Source organism: Argopecten irradians, chromosome 2, assembly GCF_041381155.1.
Source record: "Argopecten irradians isolate NY chromosome 2, Ai_NY, whole genome shotgun sequence".
NCBI lineage: Eukaryota > Metazoa > Mollusca > Bivalvia > Pectinida > Pectinidae > Argopecten > Argopecten irradians.
The window spans coordinates 11,884,472-11,894,587 of NC_091135.1; the positions used below are offsets into that span (position 1 = coordinate 11,884,472).

The window sequence follows — 10,116 nt, forward strand, 5'->3', positions numbered from 1 at the left end:
TCAGCTGATTAAGAGTATCGGTAATATGTCAAAAATAAAAGTGGACCAAAAAAGGATCATTGGGGAACTCCTGCTTCACGGTCCATTCCAAATATCGATACCCTACTCAACTTAATCCTTCGATAGAACCACCAGAAAGATACTTTAATCCTTAACTTAAACACCAAATAAAAAACGCATGCTAAGTTAGTGTTAATAGTGACCAAAACGACCAATTCCATAGCCACTCCGACCTTATTATTCAACGTTCGTTATGTTTACATGTATCTCTATTTTAAAATTTATTAAAACAGACATCAGGAAAGAAGCGTTTTCTAAAATGTTCTTGATTCTTTCCTACAGTGTGAAAATGTCAGCCATAGCCGAACAATAAAGATCGACATCCATTATTGCGTCATCTGTATTGTGACGTCATAATTGCCCAACATCTCGCGATATTTACCGGTCATTGTCCTGTTGCTAACAACGCACGGAATTGAGATACACGGAGCGAACAAGGTCTCTGACTTTCTATCAAGCGCATCATTAACTAAAATTGCTGAAATTTAATCGACTTTGGATTAACTAAGGTAAGAGGCTAGCTAGCAAACTATTGGACAAAGCAATGTATATGCCTAAAAATCTTTTATTAAGATATGTAGATATCACCCTGCGAGTGGTTGGCAGTCCTGAGTTCGAATCCTGACTGATAGTTTATTTTCCGGCTCCTCTGTTACGAGTATAACATTAATGATGGATGAGCGGTAAACAGCTATAGTACGACATCATTTTAGGGTCACCTCGACTCTACAATATTGAACCATCAGTTGACAAATTCGACATCGAACATATGTCTTCAACTTCCATTTCGAAGACAATTTGCGATCGTACACATTTGGCAACTTTGTGTACTTATGCTAGCTGTTTAGTTGTCTGCTGAATGTGAAAGTGTAGGGGTCTGAGAATTAATGTTTAGTACAATGCAGAGGACGATTTTTACCTATTTTTTATCTAGACCCCTATAACGTCTAAAATGGTCAATGGACACTCTGGTGGGCCCATAATTATATAAACTGTACTAATTCTCATATCCCCGTGATCACATACACGGCTCGGTCAATGCAACCACAAACCACAAAATGACCATTATTTATAAATTATAAATTGAATCATGTAACCAGGAATAAAAAGACGAATACAACGTAAAAAGCGAACACTAGTTTGTATTATATCGGTAAATTTTATCTATGAAATATCTTCTTTGGGTTTCATTACAGATTATGGATGATACAGAACTGAAAGAAATCGCAATGCGATTAGTTAATGAGTCTATCGATAAAGCGAAAGCACGTGTCCAGGAAGAAAATGATGAAATGGAGAAGATGAGAGACCACCTGGAAGAGGCAGCAGCAGATATCGTTGATTTGTCAATTAAACGGTCCATCACGGCCATTCGTAGTGGACAAATGTCACATACTGATCTCAAAATGGCCGAAATTACAGGAGAACTTGATAAGGACGTTAAGGACATAATAGGAAAGCCAATGGAGCGGTCAACCACGGCCTCGCGAGACGGTGAAACATCACCTACAAACGACAAAATGGCGGATATGTCCTGCCAACTGGATGATGAAGTACATGAAGTTGTGGATTTGGCAATCGGCCGATCAGTCTCGGCCCTTAGAGATGGACACACGTCACCAACTAATGACGTCATAGGCTATAATAAGATCCCAGAATCGACCACAGAACCAGCTGGCACTAGGGATGATGGAACAGTACAAAAGGAAGGACAGGACCAAACAGGCCAAGGTACATTATACTGTTTACTTAGATAAGATAAGATTAAGTTAGAATTAGATAAGATTAAGTTAAGATAAGATAAGGTAAGATAAGATTAAGATAAGATAGGATAAGATAAGTTTATTTCCTATTCAGGGCTTGTGTCCTCTATACCAGACTCAGTTGTACAAACTCATGACATATGAGATAGAACAATTCAAGTTACGTATAGATTATTGATAGATTATATTATACAAGTTCATAGTCAGTTATTGTTTTATTACGAGATATTACATGATTGTTTTAGGATGCCGTACCTATATGTTACATGTTCTGTGATTAATTATATTGGGTTGTTAGCGAAACAATACTCATTTATTTAATTAAAGGTGATGGTAAGATCTGTAAAGAAAGTATATATGTCTGTTATATTTTATTTAGGCCACACCCATGACACTACACTTGTTGGACAGGTACATACAAACCAGAATACAGCTGCTGACCAAAGAAGGAAAAACTTTTTCCAGAGACAGTTGGACAGAATTTTCCGGGTGTGTATCAATTGATTGAATTGTCTACCTTTGTTTTTCTCCTCTCCGCAAGGCTTCGCTCCGAAAAGATAACAATACGTTTTATTTTTGATTGCAACATACCAGGTAGAATAGTAGATAAGTGCTACGCCAGGTAATCCAGCCAAACTATATTACAACATAAAACTAACGGTACACTTGTCATTGTAATAAATTCTATTATAAACCAAATTGAGGCATTAGTGCGAGGGACAAGGAAAATTAGGTTTTGTTTTAGATTACAATTACATTTGTATTTAACAAGCGTAAATGTTTCCCAAACATCTAGACTACCATATCCTTCATCTAAAGGTGAATTTAAAATTCACATACCTGTACATGTAAGAAGTAAGTGGGGTCGGTATACTCTTACAGGTACTGTAATTTGATGTTTCACCGTTATTATCAAATAACGTGGTTTTCGTTTTCTTTCAGAGAGAAAAGAAGAATGTTGAGCAGGATGGAACAGGTGAGGATGTGTATTCCGAGCAGAATCTCCAAAGAAACAATTTCACATTAGTTCAAATTGATAGTCTGCATTTCTTTGCATCATCTAATAGACATTGCTTCGTTTTGGATCGTCTATAAAAATAGAGTAATTGAGCCTAAGGTAGCTGGAAGTCGCAGTGAAGACGTATAAATGTGTACGCAAAATTGTCACTATCAAAATAAAATTTCACAAAAAAAAACCAAAAAAAAACGACGGTTAAACAAAAAAAAAAAAAAAATCACGACGGTTCAAGAGCTCCTTTTCACTTTTATTCAGAACTCAACGAAAGCGCCCGCTGTGGGAAAAAGAAGAAAACCTCCTCATCAAAGGCCCGCAACAACAAGAAAGGTTGGATCGGGAAACATATTCTCTGCTGTTTTTCCCAACAAACGGCAACAGAGGAGAAAATGGATGACAAAGAATGATATCGTCTCGCACATTTAGATTTTAATTACTTATCGTCGGGAACCAATCGTATGTAATTCGCTATAGAATCACGTGTACATAGTCTGTGATATATAAACATAGCATTATTGTGTTGAGTGACTTGATTATTCCGTGTAGATGTTAAAAATATTACAGAAAGTGCTAGATTCGCAATACAGGAATAATTCTGGTATATTATTAAAATTCACATTTCCTAAGAAATTTCGATTTGTTCGTTTAGCTTCATAGCCACTCGGTAACCGCATTTATACGAATGTAATTCTTCCACCAAATGATATTTTCTTGTACTGATGTGATTTCATGTATGAGAGAAAGTGCAATCAAATATAAATGTTGTTGTTTACACCCAAGTAAAAATATCTCATGGTGTTTGTTACCCTATATAACTAAAAATGAATTTTTCCCCTTTAACCTTTGACCTCTAAAATTACCATGAGCGCAGAGAAAATCGGATATTCTCAATAGCATACAATATGCTGCTGACCCTAAGGTATCTTCATGCAAAATATTTTGCTTATCACTGAGTGGCCGTAAAACGGCCTGAAGTGATACCTCTCCAACAAAAATCATGATCACCTGAAATACGTTCTCTGAAATAATTTTCTTGTTTTGTAGAAACAGACATTTTTACAATAGTTTTCCATTTTCTATTATTAGGAAAAATACAGTTATCTATAAAATCATGTACATAACTTTTCAAACTGTACTTCTGAATAATTCTTAATAAGTCTGAACACTCTGGTGATGAATTAAACTATTTGTATTCGCAATACAGGAATAATTCTGGTATATTATTAAAATTCACATTTCCTAAGAAATTTCGATTTGTTCGTTTAGCTTCATAGCCACTCGGTAACCGCATTTATACGAATGTAATTCTTCCACCAAATGATATTTTCTTGTACTGATGTGATTTCATGTATGAGAGAAAGTGCAATCAAATATAAATGTTGTTGTTTACACCCAAGTAAAAATATCTCATGGTGTTTGTTACCCTATATAACTAAAAATGAATTTTTCCCCTTTAACCTTTGACCTCTAAAATTACCATGAGCGCAGAGAAAATCGGATATTCTCAATAGCATACAATATGCTGCTGACCCTAAGGTATCTTCACTGCAGCGTTTACCGTGAGAGAAGCCGTTTTCCATCACTTTGAAATCAGCACAACTGTTTTTGCGGCATTCCTAGACAACGCTAAAGCGTTCAACAGCGTATGGGTCAACGGTCTGCTCTATAAACTTTACCATCTAGGTTTCAACGGAAAAATCTGGCGGTTGCTTCAGAATTCGTTCGAAGACGTTTCGGCCTGTGTCCTATACGAGGGTAAAAGAGGAGAGCCGTACAAGGTCATGCAAGGCGTCGGTCAAGGTAGGACTCTGTCATCTTGGATGTTTCTGATAATGATTGATGAGCTAATCTCAAATCTTGATTCCTCATTGCTAGGTCTACACATCCATGATATCCACATACCGTCAGTTTTTCTAGCTGATGATACGCTACTGCTATCCTGTTCAGTCGGCAATATTCAACGTCTACTTGACATTGTGTTTGAATTCTCATGTAAATGGAGATTAAACTACAACTCTACTAAAAGTTCGCTTCTTCGATTTTGTAACAGTCGTAAAAAGTTCACCCCAGAAATACAGTGTAAATTGGGTGATCAAAAAATAGCCTGGGTAACACAAAAAGAGTATGCCGGGATCATCCTTACTCCAACCCTTCAATGTGATGAAGATATTAAGCGGTCGTGTGCAAAAGGACGGCGATCCCTGAACTCTTTAATCAGCGTAGGAATACATGATGGTGGTATGAATCCAATCACCAGCTCAAAATTGGTTGAAACCATCGTTCAGCCGGTGATTTTATACGGCTCAGAACTCTGGGGAGCACCTACTCTGAAATCACAAGAGGATCTACGCAAGACACAACGATATGCTGCACGACGGTGTCAAGGATTCGAAAAAACATCGCCGACTCTAGCTACAACCCGGGCGCTTGGAATGCTCGACATATGTGGAGAAGTTGAGCAGAAAAAACTGATTTTCTGGAACAAATTGTGCTCCGCAAGTAGTGTATTTGTCTGGAAACTACTATTTATAGTACGCTTATGCGCGTTTGCTTTCGGCAAGAAGTCATTAAACGAAAAAAGCTTTGTATTTGATATATTCGCTATTGCTTCCAAGTTTGACATTACAGACAGCCTATTTGACTACATTTTTGAAGGCTTCCAACCATCTCGCTTTTCCTGGAAATCATTCTGCAAAAATGTTGTGCAAAGCTTTTATCAAACCAAATGGCTTGGTGAAATTGTCCATTTGGAATCATTTCAAATCTACGCCTCGGTTCACCAAAACTATGGCCCAAATCCTCTTTGGACTCTAGCATTAAAGTATCCGAACTACACATGGCAACTAAGTGAAATGATCAAGCTCAGCTATCGTCATGAAAAAGAACCAGTGCTCTGTAAATTATGTAACAAATTAACCGATAATATAACTGTTCACTTCCTTATACAGTGCTACTGTCTATTCGAAACACGAGATAAAATGCTAGAATTTCTGGTAAACTACTTGGATGTTTATGAATACGTCAAATTTGACAATTTAGAAGATCATGAGAAATGTTTCTTTCTACTCGGCAGTAAACAAGACATTTTACTTGACGATGAACGATGGCCAGTTGTAATGATAACTGTCTCAGATTTTATACATAGAATGATTCAAGATATGAACTGTTTAATTGATTTGTAAATAACTTCTGACATGAAATGACCATGTAAATCTCTTTAAGAGGAAATAAAGATTGTCTGTCTGTCTGTCTGTATGTCTACCATGAGCGCAGAGAAAATCGGATATTCTCAATAGCATACAATATGCTGCTGACCCTAAGGTATCTTCATGCAAAATATTTTGCTTATCACTGAGTGGCCGTAAAACGGCCTGAAGTGATACCTCTCCAACAAAAATCATGATCACCTGAAATACGCTCTCTGAAATAATTTTCTTGTTTTGTAGAAACAGACATTTTTACAATAGTTTTCCATTTTCTATTATTAGGAAAAATACAGTTATCTATAAAATCATGTAATAACTTTTCAAACTGTACTTCTGAATAATTCTTAATAAGTCTGAACACTCTGGTGATGAATTGAACTATTTGTATCTGTCCATAGAACAGATGCAATCAATCGATTTAAAAAGATTTTAAATGATAATGTATTTCGATCCATTCTACACAACCTTCCTAAAAATAACAATTCCTTTGTAGCAATGATACTTTCAATGGATGGCCATCCCATAAGAGTGCAGTACATATCAGTGCGAGTTCTTTTCTCAAATCCCTGAATAGATTTAATGCAAAAATGATGAGCTCTTTCTATAACAATGATCTCTGACTGCAACAAATACCAAAGTTCACAGCCATAAAGTGCTGAGGCTTAAACTGTATGTTTAATTATTTTACATGACGTGATTGGGTTTAAAGCCCTTGGATGTATACCATATTGACTTTCGTGCCATTCTCTGATTTTTTCTTCATAGTATATGAAGAAAAAGAATTTGCCAATCAGAGAGTTGGATTTAGTATGAAAACAAAGACCGAAGGTTGAGCGTGTCCGAGGGAACTTGCATAAGACACTTTAGTATTGCCATCAGTTGTCACCTTTTGTGTTGGTGTCTTCTCACGATGACCTTTATTTGCACGGTTGTTCACATTTTCCAATTTGTAATTCCTAGCTCTTTTGAGGAGTGCTCTTCTAACACATCAAAACGGTTTAATACAGGTATCCGTGCAACTATATCTGTCACTTCTTGTTTGTCTTTGTGTGTCTCTTTTTCTGACTCCCTTGTTTTCTCACTTCTCTTGGTGACGTCTTTTATTTGTTTCCTAGTTTCCGTAATCTGTTTCCTGAATGTTGTTCGTGATTTGTGTGTATTCAGTCATCTTGTATTCAACGTCTCAACATCAGATTCAAAGTTCTTTGTATGCTGAGTTACAAGTTTTAGCTTATTCTTAAGACTCTGAACACCGTTGGATTGCTCATTTTCAAATCTGCCTGCAATTTGTTCACAATCAGATATCTTTAATTTTGTTGTAGCAATCTCATGATTAATTGCATTTAGTCGTTTCTCGTAAACTGCATTCATCTTTTCTATGTCTCACCGATTTTTCTTTCTGTCGATATCATGTCCTGTCTCAATTCTCTTGCTTCTTCTGCAAGGTTTGCTCTCTTATTTTTCATGTCATGTATGTCCTTACCTAGTACCTCGATGTCCGAGATAAACTTGTTACACTTTGTCTGCGAGTTCGCCTTTTGTCTATTGAGGTTTTTAATCATTTCCCTGAGTGATTGTGTCTTTTTCTTCATTTTTTCCAATTCCTCCTTCTGACTGTTCACTTCATCCTTAAAGTGAACAGTCGGGCAAGGATGGCTAAAGTCGGTAAAAATGGTGTGAATGTATCCAGTATAATTTCTTATGAAATGGAAAAATAAGATCTCTCGTCAAAATCTGTCTGCGTACGAAGAAATTAATTTAAAGTATGGAAATTCTAAAACGTCCTCCCGGCTCACTATGTCCGTGGTTACATTTCCACGCAGCCTCGCTTTCAATGCTTTCAAATTTTCTTTACTTTAATGGTCAGAACTGGGAAACTAAGCAGAACTTGGCCGTCGTATTAATATGTGAGAACTTTTGGAAGGCCAATGAACGCATTTAGACTGGTTTTCTTTGCCCGACTATTCACTTTAAGCTTTGAGGTGTTTTCCTTTAAGCCTTTTGTTCCTCTTCAAGGATATGTACATCAGCTTTCAAAGTATCTATTGTTTCTTGAAGGATTTTCATACCTGCAGTAACAACGACCCTTGCAGAATTTGGTGCAGGTGTTTGGGGTTCTTTAGATTTCTTTGAAGTTACCACATCATAGAGGTCTTCATCGTGTTCTCCGTCTACAGCGCATAGCAATACTTGGCAATCTTTGGCCAATTTCATTTGGACAGAAGCAGCGCCTGCTTTTCTAAGCGTCGAGTCTCTTTCGGAGGTAACCTTCTTTACACGGAAAATCGTCTCTAGAACGGGCCCTCGTAAAAAGTTCATGACGTAGTTGTTCCAAATCTGGAACACTATCGTGTATGAATCTGATCAATTAACAGTTCTTTGGGTTGGTCTCTAATTTTATAGAGACCAGTGATAAATTCGGAGCCATCATTCGTGCTATTGGTAGAAATAAGAGATGGAGAATCGTTCAGTGATTCATTCTGAGAGTCAATGGATAGATAATTGCTTAACACTGAATCCTGTCCACCAAGTGCCAAGAATCATTGTCAGTAAACGTATACGTTTGTCAGGGTAACAAAAATATTGAGTTCACTGCTTAGATCTAAATCTGTGATTTCTCTCACGAAGTTATTATCCAAATGTTCAGACATCTCGTCTACTTGTTTATTTCAAAAGATCAGTCAGTCAGTCAATTCATGTATTTGCAGATTACCGATGCGTGACGAAATTTTTGTCGTGCTCACCGTACAACTCAAATCTTCTTACTTTGGCTTACTTTTTAATGAATGATTGCAATCTTCAAAATATTTTAGCAAACACAATCTATAAAATGTATAGTAGAAGAATTAATTTTTAAGTACAAACTATAGATTTCAGTGTCTCGTAAGCCTAAATATGTTATAGGCTGGGTGTCAATGTTAAATTTGAATATTTTGTACAGTACTTTGTTGTTTTATGTAAATTGACATGTGACACTTTAATAAAATAAATTGTATTTTATTGTATTGTACTCAATTGTCCAGGTAAATAGATTGGGGTGTTTTTTCAACATTTGATGACTTTTTTCCAAACTGGCCGCTTCAATACTGAATGGCGTGCATATGTATTGTATGACTAATGTTTTTCAAGTTTTTTTCAAGTTTTTTTTATTTCATTCAAATGCATAACAAGCATATAGGGAACAGTACAATTATTATCATTATAATATGACATACAATGTATACAAGTATAAGATGGCGGAGGACAATATTTCAGTAATTCAATCATAACAAATCATAACAAGATTTCAGAATGCAATTGTTTGTTTTCAAATAGTTTTAACCAATATTTCATAACAGCTATCTTACGTTGAACATACAATGAATATCTACCCGTTTCGAAAAACACCATAGATGTTTTGACTGTTTTTCTAACATTAAGTATGTCTTTAAGGAAAAGGAGGTGAATTTTTTCAACTTGGGGCGAAACATCTTGCCCCCACACTTCACAACCATAATTTAATATGCATGTAACATATATATCAAATAAGGATTTTCTATGTTTCTGTGTTAAGACTAAAGTTTTTCATTTTTCTTTTTTTATTGAAAGTATGCTTTCCTGCCTTGAGTGTATCTTGTGCTACAGCAAATCTTCCATTAAAATTAAAAACCAAACCCAGGTAACAAAACTTATCAACAATTTCTATAGATTTATCATTAAAAGTCCATTTTTCACCAGGTAATATTCTTCTCCTTTTCCTAAATATAACAATTTTTGTTTTATCTGTGTTTACTTTTAAATTCCATTTAACCGTGTAAGTCTGTAGACAGTTGAGCATATGCTGGAGGTCAGTAGCGTCTTCGGAAAATAAGACTGTATCATCTGCATACATTAGCATAAAAAGATTAAGTAACTGTAAGGGGTAACTTTGACAATCCGAGTTTACAAATTCACTTTCCATATCATTTACAAATAAAGAATATAGCATGGGAGACAAAGATTCCCCTTGTAATTTAACCGACATGCAAATCGAACATGGCGGATAGTTTACCATTTAGTTTCACGCATGAACGTACATTATCATAAATTGATG

At 35.9% G+C, this 10,116-nt stretch overlaps 2 protein-coding genes across 2 annotated transcripts; both read left to right on the forward strand.

The window, feature by feature from the left end:
* Positions 1-348: 348 nt before the first annotated feature.
* LOC138314469 (uncharacterized) lies at positions 349-4,390 on the forward strand. Its single transcript, XM_069254824.1, has 5 exons — positions 349-569; positions 1,257-1,791; positions 2,203-2,312; positions 2,766-2,799; positions 3,097-4,390. The coding sequence occupies exons 2-5, from the start codon at positions 1,260-1,262 to the stop codon at positions 3,243-3,245; spliced, it is 825 nt and encodes a 274-aa protein (XP_069110925.1). The 5' UTR covers positions 349-569; positions 1,257-1,259; the 3' UTR covers positions 3,246-4,390.
* A 280-nt stretch (positions 4,391-4,670) lies between these two features.
* Positions 4,671-6,020, forward strand: LOC138316440 (uncharacterized). The gene has a single exon (XM_069258135.1). It carries the CDS (start codon positions 4,671-4,673, stop codon positions 6,018-6,020), a length of 1,350 nt encoding a protein of 449 aa, XP_069114236.1.
* The last annotated feature ends 4,096 nt before the right edge of the window (positions 6,021-10,116 follow it).

What these genes read in the sequence shown, in the direction of transcription:
- LOC138314469 (XM_069254824.1), top strand. Translation starts at nt 1,260, where the DNA reads ATGGATGATACAGAACTGAAAGAAATCGCAATGCGATTAGTTAATGAG. An exon ending in AGTTGGACAGAATTTTCCGG is followed by an intron (nt 2,313 to 2,765) that starts GTGTGTATCAAT and finishes GTTTTCTTTCAG; the next exon opens with AGAGAAAAGAAGAATGTTGA. An exon ending in TGTTGAGCAGGATGGAACAG is followed by an intron (nt 2,800 to 3,096) that starts GTGAGGATGTGT and finishes ACTTTTATTCAG; the next exon opens with AACTCAACGAAAGCGCCCGC.
- LOC138316440 (XM_069258135.1), top strand. Translation starts at nt 4,671, where the DNA reads ATGATTGATGAGCTAATCTCAAATCTTGATTCCTCATTGCTAGGTCTA.